This window comes from Phallusia mammillata, chromosome 5, assembly GCF_965637545.1.
Source record: "Phallusia mammillata chromosome 5, kaPhaMamm4.hap1.1, whole genome shotgun sequence".
Taxonomy (NCBI): Eukaryota; Metazoa; Chordata; class Ascidiacea; order Phlebobranchia; family Ascidiidae; genus Phallusia; species Phallusia mammillata.
Genome location: NC_137256.1, coordinates 9736537 through 9761353, shown reverse-complemented (window position 1 = coordinate 9761353; position 24817 = coordinate 9736537). Strand labels below are relative to the sequence as shown.

Genomic DNA, 24817 nt, shown 5'->3' with positions numbered 1-24817 from the left:
TTATGTGAATTATTTGTGGTTACAGAAAAACCGTTGCCGTTGCTATTGACGTTGTCGTCTTGGTTTATTCGTCAGCGTTGCCTTTTATCGCCAAAAAAGAACATTCGTTGCAAATGCAAGAGTGGGTCGTCTTGGAGGACAGGCTGTAGGACGGGCGCGTTTTACAAAAAGGGTTATCTAGTGTGACGAACGGCGCAGGGCCAGGCTGCGCACCTAGCGGTCGTTACATGACATATCATCACACAATCCTTAAAAACACTGTATGGTAGATTGTTAAAAATATTGGCTCTGGTGCATGTGGTATCAACCAATTGGCAGTCAATGCTCTGTGGATGCAAAGTTAGTTAACAGCAGCAATTTATGCACTTTTTCATGTTTTTTTAATTTATTATTCTCATGTAGTCAAGAAAATTGGTATTCTAGGAAGGCCACTTAGTTGGATTTATTGACTACGGGGCCAGAAATGCAGACACCATAATGGCAACCCATGTATGTAGCAATGTGGTACACATACTGCAAATTGTCCAATTCAGCGAATTCAAAGTCCAAACTTGCTACATAAATAAGGTTAATAGCCATTTTTTTATGATATTATTAAGAAAATTCTAAAAACTAAAACATTTTTATCAAATTAAACGTCGCAGCTCAAAAAACTATCGACAAGACGACAAAATATGTGTATGTTCTTACCAATGCACACGAAATGTGTACTTGTTCATTCGAGCGTGCAACGTCTGAAGGAAGGCAATGGGAAATGACACATTACTGTTCCAAAATTAAATGAGAAACATTTGAATCTGCTTACCAAGATATCCTAATGAATTCGGTCATCCACTGTTACCAATTCTTCTTCACTAGTTGCACTGGATTTCATTTGCTGCACTCTGTTGCGTTCCATTTTTTGCCATACTTTGCACACATTTTACACATTACCGGCTCTTTTTCTGTTACTGTGTTTGAATATTAGGTGATCTAGTTTTAAATGTGTTGCCATATCTACTGACTACATTGCAGTGAGGTGAGCGAATTATGGTTGTGCCTGTCAGGGCGTTCCATGCTTGTATGACATGTTTGTTAATATTCTTGTTTTTTCCTGCTTACTCCCGTACAAAGTTTAAAGTTATCCAACTCCCCTGTAATGATGCAAAAACAAACAAACAATAAAAGCCTAATGGTAAAAACTATCTTGTTTCAAAAGCAGGTGTTATACTTAAAAATGCATTTAAAGTTGATACCCAAGGATAGTGGTTTAACTCACCATCCATAAAATGAAGCCCATTCAACCTCAACATTGCTTGAGATGCAAAGTCTACCACAAAAATTATAACATACAGAAACCCAGATTAATTCATAATAAACATAACTGTACTTTATGTATGCTTTAACAATTTTATTTTTATATTGTTCTATCAAAAGGTATTTGCCTTTTCTATAAAATGACCACTTTTCTAAATGTTGTACAACTTGATGAATTGTTAACTTAAGAAGTGTGTACTAACTTTCAGCTGAGGACCTAATTGTTTGAAAGCTTTCTCAACACTTTTAACGCTGTGGTGTTTAACTTATGAAAGAACCTTTCAGTCAAATGGTGCTTTTCTGCTTGTCTTGGCCACAACAAATGATTTTAGCTGTAATAAACATTTATATGTTCATGGGCAATGTTACCAATTTTGTCCTGTACTGCTGTTTAGGAATTTTTTTGGATGGCAAAGCACCAATTTTTAACTTTTTTCTGCAACCGATAATCAGCAGATCGCTTTTTTCAAAGTGATCTACACATATGAACGCTCTAAAATAATTACTGTTTAATTTTGACAACAGAAGTGGGTTAAAAGGAAATTAATATTACGTTTCTTTATGAAGCATGTATTATGTCTCCCTAAGTTGGGTCACGCAATGAGAGCACACATTTTTGTAAATTGCTGTAATGTTTCTTCATATCAGAGTTGCACTGAAATTCAGGATTGCAAATTTTAAACAAAGATTTTTTGCCATTTGCTGGCACGGTGTAGCTAACCTAGCCATTACACAGAAATACAACTAAATCACAAATACGAGAATTTAGTCTTGTCCATGGTATATTTAACATACAAAATCAATCAAACAAAAACGGTTAATGATCCTTTTAAAACACACAATAAACTTCTAAAACCGAATAAAATACATTAAGTTATCTATGGTTACAGCGAGAATTAATTGTTCCGCTTGGGTGATTTAAGTTCTTCTTTATTCGTGACGTATTGAAATATTCATCCGCGACAGAGCATGTGCTTTGAACGCCACGTTTTTGTGAGCTGCGCTAGTTGCTAGGTTTGCAGTCAATTTAAGTGAATTTATCCTAATTTCTTGTGTTCTATTTTATTTGTAGTGAAACTGTAAATGTTACGAGCAATAGCTAAAATGCTGAATTGTCAGTTGTGGAACCTCTAGCCGCGTGCTAGTAAAGCCCTGGTTACCCAACAGTTGGTATGTTTTATGTTCTTATTTGATTTGTGTTTAACTTGTGTTAATGTGTATTCTTACCGTAACTGGACTTATTACAAGTAATTTGGAAGTAATCTAATGTAAAATATGATCGATTGATGTAGATTTAATTTTAAACCTGTGTGTACTGTTAAAACTGCTTATTGTGTAGTTATCGCTATAACGTCATAATGTGTACGTATGGCTTATGTATGTTATTTGTGGTTACAGAAAAACCGTTGACGTTGCTATTGACGTTGTCGCCTTGCTGTTAGTCGTCAGCGTTGCCTTTTATCGTTGAACAAGATCATTCGTTGCAAATGCAAGAGTGGGTCGTCTTGGAGGACAGGTTGTAGGACGGGCGCGTTTTACAAAAAGGGTTATCTAGTGTGACGAACGGCGCAGGGCCAGGCTGCGCACCTAGCGGTCGTTACACATATATAAAGCATGGTTTAGGCCCGTGGTTTCAACTGGTGGCCTATGATGACTTATTAAATAGTGGGTCAACAAGCAGTCCGCTATATTTGGTGATAAGCTGGAGATAGATGCATGCCATATAAAAACGTGGTCAAGATGCTGACTGTCAACTATTTTTGTCACTCTTTAAAAATTCGGTTGTGACAGGTCAACGACATTCTTTTGTTTGGACTGGTGGCTTGAAACGAGTAAAAAAACACTTGTGTAAGATTTAAGCTTTTTTAAGAATTAAGTTGAAACGACTGCAGTGAATTGTAAACAACCATGAACATGTATTGAACACTGGGATCATCCCTGAAACTTTTCCACATTTCTTGACAGATGTTATTTAATAACCAGCAACATTGTGTTTCCATCCTTTAACGACAGGGGTCCACAACCTTTTAGGCAGCTTTTCACGGCCCCACCACAGGTTCTTATTTTACCAACAGCCAAGTGTCTACGTTTTTACTCTGTATTTAATCATCTTTCTCTAGGTAGAGCTACTAACACAGGAACTCACATCATAGGTATATGAGTTTCTGATAAGGGGCGCAACGAAGCAGCGGCGTTTGCAATGGCAATAATTGCTGAATCGGCAATTTGCTTAGTCAGCAATTATTGCAAATGCTCCGTTGCGCCACCTATCCCTGAAACACACTGATTTTATATTTTACCCATTGGAAATATAACTCTTCACCAAATCTTTTAAGGTCAGTTATTAGGCTTGCAAAAGAGGTTTATTCAACTTATAGCCGCCAGTACATATTTGAAATATGTGTAGGCTGGGAACCTCTGGTCAGTACTGCCAAACCAATAAATTCTAAAAACAATTTATGTGATTTTTATTTGTTGAAGATATACATCCCACAAACCAATACAAAAATACAAAGAAAAAAGGAGAAAAAAACAAAAGATTCTCAACGGTAAAATTTAAAAATGGAAACCAGTTTTTCTCGGCATATTGGACAACGCTTAACGCTAGCAGCACACTCTAAGCAACAACACATGTGACGACAATTCATCATTACACAATTTATCTTTCTGTCAAGACATATTTTACACAAGTTATCTTGTCGCAATGACAACAACTGCTCAGACAAATCATTATTTTGGTGATTTGGACGTTTTACCACTTTCTGTTTTAAGGTACCATCCTTACTAACTGGCACAATTGCAGTTTGAAGACTGGTATTAGAAACATTATTAGATGGACAGGGGGCCTCTTCGTAGAGGTGTAGGTTTTTTAACTGACAGGTCAAGCTATTTTGTGTCTCATTGCAAGATTTTGTTTCGTCTTCGAGATCAATGAGAGCTGAAATCAGATCTGAGGCGTCAGAGAAGAAATTCCTGTATTGTTTGTAACGCCTAAATACAAAACACGTTTTCAAGTTTGCGTTTCACCTTAATTAATTTTTTACAACACTAATAAAATAGATTATGAATGAACTGATTACGGACCCTTAAGCCTTGCGAAAACTGCTGCAAAATTTGTTAGCAACATACTTTATTTTGGTTAGTGTAACGCTTGTGATTTGCATGTTTAATTTTGGGATGCAGTTTGTATCCGTAATTTTAGTTCTAATCATGTGCATTCTGTTTGAATAGGACGAAATAAGGTTACAATACTAGACTTCTTGCCACAGTTTTGCCAAATTTGTTTGTTACGAAAGCATTGAGGCAAAGTGCGTTTTTTGAAAAGAATTTGAAGTGTAGAGAAGGCGAAAATCACTCAAGAATTTTCTGCTCCCTTTTATTTACACAAAAATATGCCCTACAATAGAATTTTACCATTTCTAACTTTTTATTGTGTTTGTACCTTGTTCCAACCTTAGCAATGTTCTCTTTTGAGAAACCAAGGACTTCTACATCCTTTGCAACTTTTGATTCCAAAAACCGGTGAAGCTCTGAGTTAAAACTTGACCCCTCGTCTTCATGATTTCTATTGCCGTTTCCGTTGGCCAATTGTTGCACAGATTTACTGCTACCGGGCATAACAGGCCTTTTGATATTTGGAAACTGGCGCCCAATTTCCTCCACATATTCAATACCTTTGCAGTGCAGCACATGTTCGCAGCTAAAATAAAAGTATTTAAATTAACCTATGGAACCGAAGTGGTATTAAAAATGATTACAGTTACTTATAAATCCTGGTAAATTGATTCTGGGAATCATTCCCTGTTCTATTGCCATTGTTGCAACGATTTTCACATTTTATTATTTGTATATCACAAGTTGGGAAATGTTTGTTTCCAGGTTAAAATCAGTTGACAATGTTAAAAAGAACAAATTAATTTCGCTAATAAGTATCTTCAGTGTCTATATGTTTGTTGTTTGTTTCATTTTTATCCTCGGTGGGCGGGCAACGCCTGAATGCGTTATGCTCACAATGAGTCCGCCGTCGAGCTGCCTGTTTTATTGCAAGTCCGGTGATCATTTTTTATTTGATTTTTTCGATTTTAGGCAGTTGGTGACTTCAATTTAGTTCAACCCATTGGAAACCACTGGGCTGGAGCAATGCCGCTTATAGAGCAATAATAGGGATTTTTAACATCGTCAACTGATTTTAACCTGGAAATAAATATTTCCCAACTTGTGGTTACAGTTACTTACTGAGGAAACCATTTCGCGTGTTCAAACCAAGGGTCATCGTCTTTTTTCCAGTTTTGCAGGCCACCGTTACAGTAATAGCATTTGACCCTGTCCCGTTCTTGGAGATAAAAGAAACCGGCCTGGGCAATAACAACAGCAGTGGCCGCGACAAGATGCTGTGGCCAGGATATGAAAGTACGAATTCGGGCTGGAAATAACGCCATGCTTGCTGTGATGGGTTTTTGGCACGGAAATAGTGCCTTTCTAAACAACAAATTGTAGGCCTATTGTTATTAAAAATATATGGGAGTTACAACTGCAACTTGCATAGCAGAATAAAAATCAAATGGTTAGGCTACTAGGCGAAACTTTGGGCTATATAGATTGCATAAAAAATACCCCACATATACATTTCCTTTACCAAGAAGAAATAATAACTCTTATTTTTATGAAAATAAGTCAAATAAAAATATGCTAAACCCCTTTGTAACATAAGTTTGCTGTTGTGCCTTGTGAGGTATCGTCTGATCTGGTAGGCTAAATCTAACGTTAATTTTCTCTAAATTCAACACAACACCGTTCAAGTAGATTTGCTTGTTTAATAATGAAAGTTTAGTGGCAATGGCGCAATATGTTAATCAACCTAAACAGGCAGTGACCTACATTAAACACAGTATGGGGGTAACTTTATTTGTTTCTCAGACTTGTTGAATCATGCCACAGTACAAAGTTGAACTGTTACGGGGTAACAGGTTTTAAATCAATAAAAGTCATTGGTGCAAAGTCATAATTATATTTGTTTTATGCCCACAGCTTATTTATTGAAAAACAATAAACGACTTTGTAACGACATGCTGGAAGCCCTTTAAAACTACAGCATTCGTATCGCACGCAATCTTTAATAATAAAATTTGATTAGTAACGAAAATTAGGTGTAGAATGATTCGACAAACTGGCCTAGGCTACTTAAAGGTCGACTTGATAGCCTTTACGCTTTTCTGCAAACAGCACCCTTTTGGGGAAAGCTGACGCACAAAAAGTAAGTAACGTAAAAAAGCAAGTGTAGCTATTGAACGTCGTGTTTAGTTCTGGTCCATGGACCATGCATGATTGATTTGTAAAGAAAATTTGCCTAAACCAGTGGTTCTCAACCTGGGGTTCGCGGACCCCAAAGAGGTCCGTGAGATGGTTTTAGGCAGTGTTTCATACCGGAATGGAACGGAACGTTATACCGGAACGAAATAAATAATTTTTGGCTCAAATACCGGAACGAAATACCGTTATTTTTTATTCCGGTATTTCGTTCTGGATATTTTACATGAAACAATTGCTGAAAATTTCGCGCCGTTAAGCTCTTACAATTTACATTGGTTTGACCATCATTGACAAATGTTATGTGACGTAACAACTACCGACAATAATTTTTGTGTGTTGCAACTTTCTTTTTTCGCTTAAAGACCAAAAAGAAATGTTCTTTTGTTAAGACCGAAAAATACCGTTATAAATTTATTTCGGTCAGACCGGAACGAAATGAAAATATCGGTCCAGAACGAAATAAATAATTTTCTCAGAACGAATAACGTTATTTCGTTTCGTTCCGTTATGAAACACTAGTTTTAGGGGTCCGTAAAGCCAAACATTTTCAGTAGGCCTACATTAACGAACCGTAAAATATTTGTAAGTTTTCGAACCCATTTTAAATCCTGTAGGCTATACGAGTGCAAACTGTAATCAAACCTTTGGATCAGGAAAAATTACTTTTTTTAACATAGGCTAGAAAGACTTACGGAAAATTACGTTGTGGTTCCGCAGGCATTTGGAATTTTTGAAAGGGGTCCGTAACTACAAAAAGGTTGGGAACCACAGGCCTAAACCTACTAGACAAGCACCATTGCCTACTAGAACAATGTAGGTTCTAGCAATACATGTTTGCTAAAATGGGCATACCACAGAGGGACATATTCAACATAAAAATAGTTAAATAAGCAATAGATTATATCGTTGTTTCGACAAATATAAATTGCAGTGGCATTAATTTGCGATTGCCATTAACTTACCCTTCGTCACTGTTTCCTTTGCTTTCACGAATCTCTTTGCGTAATCTGCAAACGCATTTAAACCTTTTAATACCTGCAACTTTATCTCTGGCATTCTGCTACTTACGTGGTTGTCGAACGTGTAGAATCTGCCTCCATCTCAAAACGAAAATTTTAAACGCACTGCATTTCGCCTGCGTTTTAGAACGCACTGAGACTTATTTGCAGATGTCCTGTTTGACAAAGCTTTGTTTTCATGGTGCAACAGCCGTTACGTGGTGGTGTACTGGGGGGAAACCCCTTTAGGTATCCGAGCTCAATTTCCCGAAAGATTTGTTTTGACGTCGTACCGCAAATTTGAATTAAGGAGGAACCACTTCAGCGCCAAAGGATTATTTACGACTTTTAACAAGTTTATTGTTTACCTTATTTTTTTCTATTTTGTCAACAAGTTTATATGGACGAAAATTCGTTACCACAAATCAGAAAATTCTTAAATGTGGCAATACTTGTTCCGTTATAATCGTATCATTACAATAGCTGTATGCAATGGTATCTTTACATCAGATGAATGCAATTATTGCAAATCGACTGGGAGTTTAAGAGCAATGTGAATTCCATAACCAGGCCATTTGATTAGCTATGTCACAAACAATAACAACAGGGGTACAACAAAAATATTGCAAACTTTTCCATGATGTGTGAGCCAGGATAGCTATATTAATAAAACACTAAAAGTATCTCTAGATGTCACTGGCTCAACAACACAAAATTGTATTGCCAACTGTGGTTTGTTCACAGCATTCCATTTGCTTTGTATGAAAATCTCTGGCTTTGCTTTTTGAATTCCACAAACACAGTTTACTTACCATTAAACCTGAAGAATGATTCCATTTATGCTAGCTTGTTTATATAGCCTATTGTAAAACACATAGCCTACTGTAATATTCTACAATTACAAATATTTATGAACAAAAAGGTAAGCTATTGCCTACACCTATATTAAAATTGCTTCAATATAGTTTACCTACAATGTTTTTTTCTGTTTTGCAAATGCAGCAAATGCAATGTTAACACAACCATTTACTGACTCCAATGAACATGTCATTGATACAGAACCAATTTAATAACTTAAATCAATTTGTTCCAACGATAAAAAAGAGATTTATATTCCTCAACCAATCTACACCTAAAAAGAAAAACAACATAATCAATAATTAACACATATTGTACACACAGATGTTTGACAAGATGTATTTTACCTTGCAAAAGCATTGAGATTTATGATGACAATCAGTATAATTTTATCATCAAGCAATTTTCAGGCCATCATCAACATAAAAGTGATAATGAAATGATCCAAATGATTCCCAGTCTAAAATCATGAGAAGCTAAATGCAAAATCCTATTAATAGAATATCCTGCAGAGCAAATTCTTACCACTTATAAAAATACCAAAAAATGGCATAGTTTCGTTTGAAATGTAAAATACATGACTTTAAACACAAGTACATTATTAGCCTGCATAATATACATAACCGTCTTGTGGGTAAAACACGGATATCGATTTTCTTCCAAAATTAGTTTCAAAGAATGTTTAAAATGTATGGTAAATTAACTGATAATAAAATATAAAACTTTAAAACAAAAAGTTTAAAACAAGTAACATTACAAAAAACAGTAAACAATCCATAATAATACAACAACCTTCCCTGTGGCAAATTAAAAGAAAAACTATACCAAAGAAAACAAATAGATTAAAACAAAACGAACACACGGCCAGGGAAAATTTTGGAAAATTTTCATCCAACTTGCTTCGCATCGTCGCATTTTATGACGTCACCCAGGTTATTTGTATTACGTCAGAATCACGTGTTTGATCAAGCGGAACAAAAGTTAAGCAAACGACAAAGCGTGACTTGTTGCTCGGCGGTCGGCTCTTATATTTAATTCCCGTCTGTCTGCTTCAGGTTCGGACGTATTTGTCCATCAGTTACATTATTACGTGGTCAAACAGCTTTTTGTAGTTTTATTTTGCTTTAAAATCTTTTATCAGGCTCGCGAACTGTTGATGTCAAGTTTGTTTTCAAGTTCGGAATAATTTGTTCAACAAAATCATTGGAATTTAATTTGAAATCTATTGAATAAGATACTGAATTACTGATAATTCCTATTACTTATCTAATGTTAGTGTTAGATAATGTCTGTTACTTAAAGTAAAATATATATATATCTAAATCTAAACATAAAAAACGGTGGATGACTTCAAAAGTTTTCGGTTTGTCTGTTTAATTTGGTGTTTGAAGTACAGGAATTAATATTAAGTTGTGACAAAAGAACTGATGAGGTTGTTTTCCTTGTAGGGAGTGTTTAACACAAGGCACACATATTTATTTGAACTATTGAAAGTTGGTTGTGGTTTGAACCACCTGCATAAAACCAAACCAATAAGTGTAAAAAAGTTTAGTAAACGCCATTTGTGACAAAGGATATGATTTGTGGGGGCAGAAACCGAGGCATTTTACAAATGTGCTAAAATCTGTTTTTCACTCATACATGAAAAAATATTTAGTTTTCAAAAATAAGCACATGTGTTTATAAAAAGTTGTTTGTCCATTGCATGTTCGACAGTATGTATAAAATGCTGCTTTAAACCACAATGTTTTCATTTCAGTAAGCTATCACACCTGTCTTACTTAAACCTGCAAACATATAGTGTACCAAAAACAATCTCCAGGTCATGACAGAGCAAGCCAGTGTTTTGTACACCTTTGAGGGACTACCAGAAAATGGGGAAATATCACTTACTGAGGGGGAAACTATAAAGATTCTTAACAAAAACATAGGTGAAGGATGGTGGGAAGGCCAAACAAGTGATGGAAGAGTTGGACTTTTTCCCGAAGCCTATGTTCAACTAATTGTTGTACCTGTCCCTGACGATGTAAGTGTTTTTGTAGTAAGTTTGTTACTAGAGCAGTTGTATTAACTGATTTAGATATTTTGATTAGTTGCATTAAGATTGTGGAATCTTTGTAAAAAATGGGATTTTTGTTGAAAATATCTTAGCAACATGCTGGTTTCATCCTGGATACTACACAATTTTTTTTTTTTAAGGACTGCAAAGTACAAATAACCATGATATACATATTAAACCTTAGCAATAAGTTTTTGGTACAGTGGATAAACAATTTGTGTAAGTTTTTTAATGTAATACATAGCACATATTTTGTAATCTTCAAGTATGTGTTGTTGGTATTGTATTGTGGGCTAAGATACATATTGAAAAATTAGGTTTACCCACAAATATGATAAATGTCTCATGTTACATGTGCAAAAAGTGCTTTTATATCTCTAACTGTAGCCAAATTTGGAGCATGACCCATTGGTATGTTTTAATGAATAATACCTGTAGTCGGTTTGATTGACATGGCAAACTGACGCAATGGATGAGGTTTCATGTTAATTTACTGCACACCCACGTTGGCAATTGATCTGAATTGCGAAAATTCACGGGAAACCAGATTTGCTTTGCGCTTATGACTGGTGAAAACAGATTTATTTAATTGCTTCCTGCAACCAGTGGTGTGTCACGAACTGACATGCATGATGTTATTGCGTCATGCACAACTTGAACAATTACGCACGAATCAGTAAATTCATTTTTGTGATTAAAAAAAATCTGTTTTGTTGTGGGTTGCACAATATTCATTCTTCATTTTTTAGAAATGCCATAGTACATGTTGCACAACACACACATGGAAATATTTTTAAAATGTTGATAAATGTTTAATTAGCTTTGTTGTGTTGTAACATCATAAATAGTGACTACAGTCATGAAATTGACAAGAATAATTGTCTTATTTGTGGAACACTATATATATAGATCTACAAGTTGTTTGGGCAGTATTATTTCGCATAATACGTGATTATGTTGAAGCAAATAAATGTTATGTGATGAAAATAACCACCCCCAAAAAATAAAAATTGACATTCTTAAATGCTCAAACATATTGGCAAACGCCCATGCAATTTTTATTTTTCACCAATAAACTTAGAAACAGATCTGTATATAGTGTTCCAAATAAATGTTGGAATAGTAAATTTGCATGAAGTAATACTAAACACACAAAAACATAACTCAAAGTGTGTGCCACTACAAAATAAACTGTATATACCAAAACCTGAACTGAACTAAACAGTGGTTTCGAACATTTTTGTTAATGTACTCTTTAAACTTTGTAGAATGCATTAAACACTCCGCGTTACGCTGATGTACCTACAGAGAGTTATGAACAACAAACAGGTTATCAACAAGCAACTGATGGATATAGTCCTACCCACAACAACGGTAGTTTTCCTAGCAATTATAACAACACTCAAAACAATTATAATGATGATGATGCCTGGTCAGAAGATTGGGATGACTCCTCCACCGTTGCAACTACTGTTGTTCCAGTAGGTTTCATATTTGTGTGGGTTTTTTTCGGAAAAAATTTGATCTAAATTTTTAAAATTTTAATTTAAAAAAAAAAAACATAACTCTTACTCTTTGAATGCATTGAAGTATAACCTAAACCACCAATTTACTTGTACAGACAGGTCTGGTCAGTTACTTAAAAATTGTGTACAGTCCCCTTTATGTATATTGGTACTTTGGTAGAGACTGAACTGTTTATGATAATTGCCAGTGAAATCATCAGATTAATTCCAATAAAAGCTTGACTACCTTGGCATGAGATTGACCAAAATGGTCTACATACAGTATAGGCTTTCATGTGACCATTTTAGCCAGCACTGTTATTACCTTGGGTACAAAGTACACATCATTTATACCATTGGTGGTTTTGGCACATGTGGCTGTAGTTTTGCAAAGTGCAAAACTTAGTAAACAAAGCTCCGTTTTAAGAGTTACAATAAATTGTGTGAATAAATTTACATTCAATTTTGTGCTTTGTTTCTCTTAAACACTGAAAATTAAAATACAGTGTTTATACACACCAGTTGTGTATTTTAAAACAAATGAATTCACTTTTTTTTAATATTGAAAAATACACATGTGCATTTAAAAAAAACAGATTTTTGTCCGAAGCTATGTATTGAAAAAATTATAAACAACATAATTGGTATCTAATAATCAAACAGCAATTTTCCTGAGTTAACACGGTTATGATAAAACCATCAAATGAAAAGATAGACATTTTTGTAGTATGATGACCCAGTTTAGACTAGTCACATTTTTTTCAGGCCAACTTCACCCAAAACCGCAAATGTTCGGTACAGGGTAATTTTTCATCGTAATGTTGTTGTAGTTAAAAACATGGGCTTCTTTTGCCACAATAAGGTTCTACTGACAATAGGTGATTTGTAGCAGTTGTTCCTTGTGTCTAGCCTACATACTGTAGTTTCCTTAAGTCCTATTTAAAATTTTTTGCACTTGGCTATGGCTTAGTGTTTCCTAACCCCTAAACTGATGTACATTTCGGTTAGATGCACGCGGGTGCTGCAAGGCAATATGGCAACGAGGCACAAGATGTTTCATCTATTAACTCAGTGGAAAGCCGCTCATCCAAGGTATCAGGGTCGGTGAGCAAAAACTTCAACAGGTTTTCATCATTTGTGAAGCATGGAGGTGAAAGCTATATGCTTGGCAAAGCAGATGCCAGAGTACGCCAAGTCGATCAGGTATTACTTAATTAATGAAACTGTTGGTTGAACTTATTCAAGTGTTTTGTTTCTTATGGTAAAATGGCACATTTTGTGTAGGGTTTAGTAAGGATCCAACTGTTAATCTGCTATTAAACACCATAAACGTTTTTTTTTTCTGTTTTCTTGAAGTTGTTGTCATAAATGTTGTCAATATATGTGTATTTTGTGGCAAATATTACAGCTAAAATAGCAGTAAAATGGGACATGCTTTATTTTTTAAACATTTAAAAATAATGCATTTTGCGTTTTACGCATACGTATATGAGATGTAATATTTGGCATTAAACTTATGAACAGATCTGTGTACAGTGTTTTATATGTATTTTTGTCATGAAACTAGGCACAGGTTACTTATAAAAATGCTAAAATACATACACAATATATCTAAGCCAAAAGTGCGTTAACTTTTACCATATGTTACCCATCTCAATTTTTGATTTTTACACTTTAAATTTTAACCAATGTATATTTGTAGGTGCAAATTGTAATGGACAGCGAAGGGCCAAAATGGCGCGACAATGAGCACCAATTTTCTTGTAAAATTGGTAACCCAAAAGAACAAAGCAAAATGAAGGGTAAGAACAACTTGCATAGTTAAATAAGAATTACTGTCAGGAGTTTCACACTGCAAAAATGATGTCATTCTGATCGGTTCATAAAACATGTTTGCTTTTTCTGGCTACTGTCTGATTTGGTGATTAATTGATTCTGTCTGTGAAAATGTGTTCAACTGGCGATGTGGGGAATATAATTTTGATATTTCAGTGCTCTTTCAGTGATGGAATTGTACTTAGTTTGCATTTTTACTTAGTGTGTTTAAAGTAAAAACCATCTACACTCCAATTTAAAATGTAAAAATACCTGTTAGTATTGTTGGTACATGGGGAAACAATTTATAATGTGCTCTTAGTGTATTAAATGTTATTATGCATGGTTGGATGCTAATCAAAAATTGTTGGGCATTGTGACGTATTGCTGAACAATGTAATGGCCTCATACTGCACAAGCTACTATCTGTGTAAAATTTACATGTTTTTCACTTTTGTAGCAACTAACGTCCTTTTCACCAGATACTTGTATGTAAAACATTGTAATGGTATACATGGTACAATGTCATTCTACATTGTTCCTACTAGACTGGGAAATTAATAACAATTAGGGTTTTAAATATACCTAAGAATGTACTTTTAACATGCCTAATAAAATGTACTTTTAACATGCACATTTCTATCCTATAGCATGCCCAATAGTATTAGCTCATTACCTACATTTTAAGTACCTAAGTAGGAACCATGACTGAATACCACTGTCAAATTTTATCACTCTCAAAGCTAATCACTGTGCCATGTCAAATCACAGGTTTAAAGAAATTTGTGTGTTACAACTTAACTCCGAGTGACACAGAAGTTACAGTCCAGAGAAGGTACAAGCATTTTGACTGGTTGTACGGCCGTTTGGTGGAACGGTATCCGATGGTAGCAGTTCCACGATTACCAGATAAGCAAGCATCGGGAAGATTTGAAGAAGATTTTATTGAAGCCAGAATGGCTAGGCTTAAGTTGTGGGTAAGGTATATCTACTAACATGTACCCTTACAAATGTGACAAAATATAAATAGGCCTATCCTGGTGTATTTATGTAAATATGGATTATGATACAAGTATATCTATAATTATGTTGTTTGTTGTCATTACTGCCATTTGGCCTTTTAAATGCTGGTTGTATTTGGCCTTTTGAACAAAAGATGTGATACTGGCAGTTTATATCCTGTTTTTAAGTTTTTAAATCTTTTGCCTATTTAATGGTTTTGCTACCTTTAAATATGTGGTATTTTGCCCTGTGGGTAAATCACTTTTTAAACAGGTTTTGCAATTGTATATACACCAACAGTCTGTCACTAACTTTGTATTAACTAGGTTAAGTGTAACTGTTAAGATAAACTGTTGCCATGAATTAGGTAAAGTTAAAAACTTGTTGCAACATAAAAAAATCTGTAATATCATGTTGTTAGCTGGCAAAATAGGATATCCTCGCATTTTGGTTGTATATAGATGCTTGCCATTTCCCAGAAGTGCAAGCACAAAAACTGATTCATAATTAATGTTGCCACCAGAAAATAATAGAAAATTGTTCACGACAAAGCTAATACCTTTCAGTTAAAAAAATAATAGTGTGACTTTTTAAATTTTGCATTATTAGGTGGGCTACATATGTCGACACCCTGTGCTTTCAAAGTCTCAGCTATTTCGCAATTTTCTTACATTGACCGAGCAAAAGGCATGGAAAATGAGCAAACGACAAGCAGAAAAAGATGATTTGTCCTCTGCAAACTTTTTCCTTACTGTCTCACTTCCACCCACTGTAACCACGGTTACCGATGCAGATGGTCCGTTAGACCAGTTCAAAAAGTTTACAAAAGGTATCAACCAGTTTTTCCTAGAACTGGTTGGATAAATTTGGTTTTCTATGGTTTTTTATGTTGGTGTACAATACACACATAGAATTTTAAAAAAGAAATAAAACAAAAAGCAGGAGTGTTGAAATAATATCAGTATGTTATATAAGATATAACCCGCCTTTGATTGTAAGTCGCACCAAGTGTAGGTTAAAATACTTTATAACCTGTGACTTGTAATCGAATAAATACGGTAGCTGGAAAATTCAACTCCATTAAAGCAAGTGCTTTAAATAAAATAGTCTTATGAACTCTACAAATGTAAACCACAATGCTGTTCAATTTCTAAAGGACATTAAACTTTCAACTGAAACCACTTTTGGATTATTCTGTATATTATATACTTTGTTTTCAGTTTGTGTAGCAACTTATCTTTTTGCATTGTTTAGCAATGGATGACGGAGTATCACAGTTCGCAACCTGCTCCCAATCTCTTGCCAATAAGCACGTTGGAATATTCAAACGGGAATACCAATCCTTTGGCAAAGCAATTACAACGATAGCTGCTGGATTTAACATGCACCAGACTACAGACAACAAAACACTTACCAATGCACTGAAGGCTGCAGGTATGTGTTACTTATGTGTGTGGGTGTGTTATATAATAACGGTGGGATAGTTATAGTGTGTAATGATTAGGTGTTGTTACAACTGTTTATAGATACTAACCAGAAACAAACAAGCCAATATATTTGCATAAAGCATGACGTTTCGACATCAACTTGTGTCATTCTCAAATGTTTATAGATACAGTTTGAACTGTGTAGGGTCAATGGGTGAAAAACTGTTTTGTGTCATAGAGGACTTTCAATCACGGTATGAAAAGTGGCTTTTTTTCACAGAAGTGTCAGCAGCCCCAAAACTAAAATACAGCTCATACCTAAGCATACAAAAATCCTGAAATAGGCCCAAAAGTTAGATTTATAAAGGTGAAATTACCTCATACAATTGGCCAAATGACACTGATTTAAAAAAAATCATTTGTTGATTGAGGAAAGACAGTAATACTATACCTATATACACAGAAATTGCTAAGATAGATGTGTGAATCAGTTTTATGTTGTGCAAAAATTGCAGATTACATAAAATTACAGTCTTGACTTCGCACCTGTCTAGTCACTTGTAAACTGTTGTCAATTTACTGGAACCAGACATCTAAATTGGAGCATAAAGTTGTTTATGCAATATATCCCATAAGCAGTCATTCCCAATTTAATAGCATACTTCCTTTTCATGGATGTCATGTTATTTGAAAGCTTGTATTGCATAACCCAGCATATTGCCATTTTTAAGTCAAAACAAGTAGTTTATTAAATGGTAACACATGTGTATTCCCAAATGTATTTAAGTAACATCTTTGAAAAAGATGGGTCCTGGTCAAAAAAGCACTTGTGTAGAGGTTTAACAGGGAATATTTCCACAAGTTTTAAACGTCAGGCATAAAGTTCCACTTATAGTTCATTGGGGGAGTTTCCAAAAAACATTGTGCCGCGGTCCATTAAGCTGCATAAGGCGTGACGGAGATACTAGGCACCACAGTTTGGTGACTCTAACTCGTTTTCCAAAGCATGCCCTAAACACGGTTTTGTGGCTGGCAACAACAAAACCGCAGTTGCAGGAGCGCCTGTGCGATATAGTGTGTTTTGTATTGCCCTACTTTAGAGCAGGGGTCACCTAACTACTTTCCGACTTGTTGAATCTATCGCACCACAGCTTGTCACAAAGCTAGTATAATCCATTTGGGCCATTATATTCGTTATTAAGCTTATGAACATACACATGTATATTGTTTCGCGGTATAATACAGGTATTAACACAAAAACTTTGATAAATTAGAAGTTTTATTTGCTTATGTGGCAGAAATTTTCCGACGGGCATATTTTCCTCATACTGAATTATGTAAAAACTACAGTGTCCACTGTCGCACATTTTTTTTTCTTTTTTTGCTAATTTGAAGTGAAACTAAAAGGTCGTGGTGACGTATTATAAATATTTAACCACCATGTGCTGGTGTAATTTTGACAAAAAAAAAACATTATATATTGATCATTCCATTTTGTGTGTTTACTTTATGTTGTATTGTTGTAAGTTACAACTTGTAACTATTATCCAACCGCCGATCGTCATACCTTTTATTCATCTCAACGTTTTGTGACAAAAACTTTGGTCACCCACGCCTAAGAATACCTCGGTCCACCCACGCACCTGACTGTATGCCTTTGATCCGTTGTACAGTTGGGGAAATTTCCCACTTGCCGGGACAATAGCGAAGTGAATGACCCGTTTCCTACTACGTAAGGAATATGGGATACGCGAACGCTTGCCGTATTGGTAATTTCGGATAGAAAGTGTGTAAAAAGTGTAAAAAACACATTTCGAAAGTGTCAAAAACAAATACTAAATGCCAATATTTAATAGCGAAACAGTTTATCGTTTACATAACTTTTGACTTTGGTGACCATATTAGTGGTAAAAAGTTTCGCTATGTATGCATTAAAGGCATTTAATTTCACAACAAGGAGCCCCCCGTAAAAAGGTGAAAACAGCTTTGTAGCAATTTCTTACGTCACCTCTAAACCTTTGCGTGATGACGTAAGATGACAAAAAATACAGACAAATCAAACACACTAGATTAAGTTTCGTCATAAATATGGCCACTCTTTTTGGGTTACTGCGGTATTGCTGAGGTTTCATTTGAGTCAGCAAACTGTATCAATACGCCACTGTTGTGTTTTTGCCGATTGCCCAGGGGCTCCAGGTTGTACACATGTATTATGTTGCAATCTGCTGCTTACAGGGCAAAATGCACGATTGTTTATGTTTGTTAGTAATGCCGATGGGCATATCGTTACAAGCTACTCGTCTGGCGCAAGAGGTGCTTCTTAAAAGCAGGGCAAAACCTGCAATATGATATACCGTAGCAATTCAGTTCCCCAAGTTTTGTACCAATTTATCAGCAAAGCAATGTATTCGGCTTTGTAAATAACCAAACCAATAAAAAATTCGTACAGTTTTTGTGTTTTGCAAACTATTCAAAACCCGTTGTAAAGAAAGTTTCAACACCAAGTATGTAGAAAAATTAGTTAAATCAAGTTTGTTTTGACCTTCGAAGGAAATAATTAGTAATATACTGGGCCTTACCTCTCCAACACTGGGCACACTGTAAATCAGTTTGGCCGAGTATGGATAACATTTGGTGGTCCTGTGCATAGATAACCATGACTTTATAACTCACAACACAAGTACTATTCCGCTGTGTAATAGTTAAAACGTTCTCTGATTACGTTTTAAACGAGTAGTCGGGTACTATTTCGAGTCGAGTCCATACAAAAAGACTCTACAAGTACTCGACTACTCGTTGATGACTCGGTTTCATACTCGACTATAAATTTCCCCATTGCAGTTCACAATGCACAACTTTAAACGTAGGAGTTTAATTTTGCTGAATCATGCTCCCCGCCCGCCTAGTTAAACAAATCGAACATTATCTTACATTAAAACGTTTGTATTTGTCCAATGGTCTGTCGATTTACGATCATAAACCGGTCAGTGGCTCGGGTCAAGACTCATAAAGGCTTGTTCAATACTTACAGGGTCATCATACAACCGTGTGGGCGAAATGTTTGCCAACCAACCCAAAGAAGACTTACATCAGGTTATAGATTCAATGTGGCTTTACAAAGGACTGCTAGAGACCTTACCAGATGTCTGGCATGTAAGTTACCCATGTGTATTTTTGTATTGTAAAAAGAAAAAAAAAAACGTTTTGAATGCTTTTATGCTAGAGCAGTGGTTCTTAACCAGTGGGTAATTTTGACATTTTGCCTGTGGGGTAATTGTATTACCACTTTTGATTTTGTGACGTCATAACTGATAAGTTTAGTTTTTTGATCGCTATTTTTTAAAAAACTTATTATTGCCCGTAAAAAACGCAGTTCAAACACGTGTTAGCCGCAGTTGTACAGCACCAGCCTTGAAAGCAAAATATGACCTCGTCTTTTAAGATCTCTTTTTCAAACTGTGTTTACCATGGGCAAACAATCCCAATAAAACTGGTCAATAAAAATGTTGACGAGAGAAAATGTCGTCGCGAAGAAAGCGCTCTCTCCTTGTGACGTCACAATCAGCTCAAATTTTACGGGGGTATTCCCCAGGTGCCTTGACTCGGAAAGCAGAACAAGATTTGATTTTTCCCCTTGCACCAAGAAATACACCTAAATAGAATCTTTAATCATTTTAGTTGCGACTGTTTGATCAATACTGTTGCAATGCTTGGTGTTTTAATTAGAATTTACGCAAAAAGACTAATTGTTACGCTTTACGTAAGCCTCTTCAACAAGTTTTAATGTTTAGGAGTCAAATATTACTACTTCTACACTATTATGTTTCTACACAATAACAATATAAACGCTGGAACCGTAAAAGTTTCAATTTTTACAATGTACAGGCCACATTGGTTAAAATATATTGTTAAGACTGATTCGAATTTTTGGTGCGTTCACCTGTTTAGCTCAGTTGGCAGAACGCGAGTCCCGTAAAGACTCCTGTCTTGGGTTCGAATCCTACTACAGGCTAGACTTTTCTAGTATGTGCCTTGTCATATAGAAATACTTGGGCGACCGGCTTGATTCGGTATAACGTCTAGACTTTTCTAGTATGTGCCTTGTCATATAGAAATACTTGGGCGACCGGCTTGATTCGGTATAACGTCTTCAATAGGCCTGGCGTACTGCGATTTGTTAAGATTAAAGGTGTTGTTTCATGCGAGAAATTAAATATTTTTTAGACAGGTACAAATGGTATTAAATCATCAGCCGTTTTCGTTGCCTAAAGCGTACATTTAGGGAGTATTTTATCAAAAGCGTGCATTAGGTAGTCATGTAGTGATTGCAGCTCATGTTACATCATGGTGATAAAGACAAGCCATCCCCCTTTTCTAGAAACATTTATGAACAGGAACTTAGTTACAAGCTAGCGGGCAATTTCGCATGCAGAAACGGGAAGTGCATTTCGGGATTTTTATATCAGCTCGCAAACCCTTGGTGTTTGCTGGGCAGGTTCCGGTGTTTTTTGCCGCAAACGCTTCGCATGATCGCTACCTCATTGGCTTTGAATAGTGCAAATACGAAATACCGGCTAATTTTTGCCGGGAAAAACGTCTTGATTTTGGTAAAGGCTTTTGTCACCCCCGCGAAATGTTTATAGGTTGGGCAACGAGCTAACCTTTTGTGTTTGGTTATGGGTAAATGATCTTGTGTACGTTGCTAGGCGTTGTAAGTAATGCTTCTGTAAAGGCCACATGTAAATTTACCTGAGTTTTTTCTGTCACTGTTAGCAACACGAAGGGGGCTTGAACTACAAAGTATCGCATCATTTTTTCCAATGTCTGATTGTTATTTATTTCGGCCCAGGAAAGAGTCGTATAAATTTCTTTGCCCTATAGCAGGGGTGGCCAACTTGCCAGTCGTTAAGATCGACGAAAATTTTCTTAATTGTACGCGATCGACTGATCAGTCGTAATTTAGGCTGACACTAACACAAAGCAATAACGCAAATTTTTTCATGCGATTTGCTTGACAATTGCCACATATTTATGGTCATGAGTTTTGTTGGCAAGCATCACCTAGTTATTACAACAATAAAACGTCGCATATGCACACAATTTTTATCAAAGTAGTCAGTGGGAACTTTTAAATCTCCCCAATCAATAGCAACAGCTTCGTTAAAGCAAACACTCAAGTTGTGACGACAAACATTGTAGTTGTTACGACATAATTTGGTGCCAAAATAACAATTGTTACGCAACAAAGAAAGTGACAATTACTTAGGTATTGTCTTATTACACATGTGTGCGTTGTTTCAAAATGACAGTGCTGTTTTATAATATTTAATTTGTTTTTCAATTAATAAGCGTTTGATTAGTTGTGGAGAATTTAGTGGCGATCGACCAGTCAAAAGCAGGCGATCGACGTGTTGGCCACACCTGCCCTATAGTGTTACATTATCATACGGTGTTTACACCTTCTTAGTTTAGTGATCTTGCAATAAAAGAGTCCTCTACCTTTTTTGTCATTTACTTGTTTGAAGATTTAAGAAAATGTTATTCCAAAAACCACAGAAAATGGTTGCATATGGCTATCTTTCGTATTTTTTCCTTTGTTTGTCAAACGGTGGTGTGTTCCACCCGTTTAGACAATAGAGAAGGCTTTGAACTTACTCAAATTTACACACTTTTTAGTTCGTTATCCAAAGTTTATCCTCCCAAAGTTTGGCCCTAAATGACCCAGCGGTTCACCCACAGACCCCCAAAACGTGTAACTTTAATCCTCACGTTTCAGCAATTTTAAAAATGTTACAATTTTTTTGCATTAAAATTTACAACCGACCAATTAACCACGCCCCTTTTACGCCCCTCGCAGATCCAGACAGGCGCTATGAGAAAAGTCCGCGAATGCAAAAAGCTCAAAGAAGAAGGCAAGATGACGGATGTGGAGCTAGGAGCTGTAACGGAGAGAGCAGACCGTGTGGTTTGTTGTATGAGAGCAGAAATGTCTCATTTCCACACTGAGCGCATTCGGGACTTTGCAATCTCGCAACGTGATCTCTTACGCAACCAAGCGGATTTCTTCGAACGCGTGGCAGGCGAACTTCGAACGGCTCTTGGGTCGTTTGACGAACTGAACCTGGACTCGTGATAGCCCGCCACCCAGTGGGAAAAATGAGGTGATGATTTGAGCCGTTGCTCCATGTGTTGGATTTATAAGACTCTTTAAACTGGAAGTCACCAGCGGATAACATTACAGACCAGCTTGCTTGTTGACGGTTAGGAGGAGGCTGTAAGTCCTGTTTTCTAAATTTCTTTTAAACACTTTTTATCAGTTTTAAGTTGCTTTTGTTCCCAGCATTTAAACGAACACCGTCTTAAATTAGTCTTATTTAGGTCTTAAAGACTTTCGGCGAATCAGTACAGTTTAAAAAATTGGTTCTCAAATTTTTAAAGCTTAGTGCACAACAACAAATTTTGGTTAGTTACAACTAGCAAGCTTTGAAACACTATACACGGATCTGTTCATAAGTTTAATGACGAACATAACGGCCCATATAGACGTAAATAGCGACATGCTTTATGGTTTAAACGTTTCGGCAAATGTTCATGCCACTTTACAAGCTAATAACAAACAACTAACTGTATTGGTTCAACGCCACGTGATCACAAAATATGCATTTCCGTTACGCATCAGTGCGCAATGTGTTATTAAATATTACTGCGTTACTTTCGTACATTGTACATCACATATTCCATACTTTTTTCGTCTTAAACTTGTGTTTTCTGTGTCACTTCGTATTTTTGTTGCACCCCTCCGCACTATATGTACCTAATCTGCCTTATTTTTGCTGAACTTGCGTTTTTTAGCATAAACTTACTTTAGAATTTAAGAAACGCGTTTATTTTGACAGGATAGAGCCCAATATGATATATCATATAATTTTATGTACGTTTGGGAACTGTTTATGTATCGCTAGTACTGAAAAAACTGTTTGGTAGCGAAAATAATCCTGTTTTAGGGGAAAACGATATACTAAAAACATCATTTTACATACCTTATAAGTAAGGTATGCCCAAGTTTGAAAAAAGTTTGTTTAAAAATACAACATTAAAAAATATGTAAAAAAAAGTACAAGTATCTTTGTCCGAATCAGTTTCGATCGCAATTGTCAAACAAGGCTGAATTTTTCAAACGCGTAGCAACGTATTATCGAAGCAATTGATTTTATATGCTACACCGATATTTTTGCAGCAATTTGAACGTATTTTATTATTTGTTGTATTATACGGCGGAGTTTTTATTAATCTTTAAAGTCCACAAAATTTAAAGCCATCAAAATAGTTTAGCAAGTTTCTTTATAACTTTGTGTTTCAAAGGTTCTTGTGTTACAATGCAAAAGCATATATGTGTGACCAAAAGTTTTTTTTTTTGAAATTTTTGGAATATAAAACAAAATTTAAATGTTAATATAATCAGCATTATAAAACATTAATTTGTAAACTTCTATGTCCAGTTGCTAGGAAATTTCGACAAAATAACTTAAACGTAATATACACAAGTCACAACCCTGGTCCAACCCTTTTTCTTTTTGCTATTCGGCCTAATTCTTTGGTGCATAAAGCTCCAAATTTCATTCCAATAAAATCGAGGTGTTCCTTACTTTATGCTCGATGTACATTGTGACCCGTTGTAAATTCACGATTTTTTTGTCCAGACTCAAATGTTCAAATATGTAAAACATGAACTACATTGTTGTTGACACTAAATTGCGGAAAAAACTTTTGTACCAAACTACGCCTAAGTGCATTGAACTCGAATTTTTATTTCCCCGCAATAAAATAACTCTTTTTGCACTAAACATTTTTTCCTTGCTTTTACATGGTATTATTTTCAAGTCTCTTTTTCATTCTTTTGTGTAATTTGTAGCGTGTGGCATCTTAAGCAAGGTAGCCCGTGCAACATGTTGTACCCAAATGTATCTCACCAATTGTAAAACCACTTTAAACGCTAGAAGTTCGAGACCACTGAAATATATTTTAAAGTCGCAGGCAATCGGTCACTGGTTTCCCGCCGAATGCAATTACTTTTCCCGTGAAGATGTTTTATTATTGTTTTTGTACCGCGCAAGGGTTTTATCTTTGCGACGCTCTTATATGTTTACTGACAACACGTTCTATTCAAATAAAATCGTATGAGCAAATGGTTTAGGCCCGACAAAGTTCCAGTTGCCTATTGGGATCTGTTAAGATTTTCAGAAAAAAAGCCTTTGTGTCCACTTCAAGATTACCGATTTTAACTCTCCAGGGCATTAGGGCAGTGGTTCCCAACCAGAGAGGAATTTTGAAACTTGAGGGGAGAAATTTACTTTAATTTGAGCATGTGGTTTGTAAAAAGGCACCATCTCTGGGAATATGACCTGTGGAGTTCATAAAATACCCAATTTTAAATTATCTTTCTTTAGTTTTGCATCTACTATGTAGTATATTGGGAAGGAAAGAAAATGTTATGCAAATTTAAATGAGGAATTTGTCGATAAAGGTTGGGAACCACAGCACTAATGG

At 35.6% G+C, this 24817-nt stretch overlaps 2 protein-coding genes across 2 annotated transcripts; one reads left to right on the top strand and one right to left on the bottom strand.

The window, feature by feature from the left end:
- Positions 1-3747: 3747 nt before the first annotated feature.
- LOC145229048 (baculoviral IAP repeat-containing protein 8-like) lies at positions 3748-8285 on the bottom strand. The gene is made up of 5 exons (XM_080094303.1): positions 7675-8285; positions 7569-7613; positions 5533-5775; positions 4739-4996; positions 3748-4287 (listed from the first exon to the last, which is right to left on the bottom strand). Exons 1-5 carry the CDS (start codon positions 7704-7706, stop codon positions 3840-3842), a joined length of 1026 nt encoding a protein of 341 aa, XP_079950429.1. The 5' UTR covers positions 7707-8285; the 3' UTR covers positions 3748-3839.
- Positions 8286-10204: 1919 nt separating this feature from the next.
- Positions 10205-24459, top strand: LOC145229910 (sorting nexin-33-like). Its single transcript, XM_080095253.1, has 9 exons — positions 10205-10488; positions 11790-12002; positions 13035-13229; positions 13729-13828; positions 14613-14818; positions 15453-15672; positions 16098-16277; positions 19302-19423; positions 22128-24459. Exons 1-9 carry the CDS (start codon positions 10288-10290, stop codon positions 22401-22403), a joined length of 1713 nt encoding a protein of 570 aa, XP_079951379.1. The 5' UTR covers positions 10205-10287; the 3' UTR covers positions 22404-24459.
- The last annotated feature ends 358 nt before the right edge of the window (positions 24460-24817 follow it).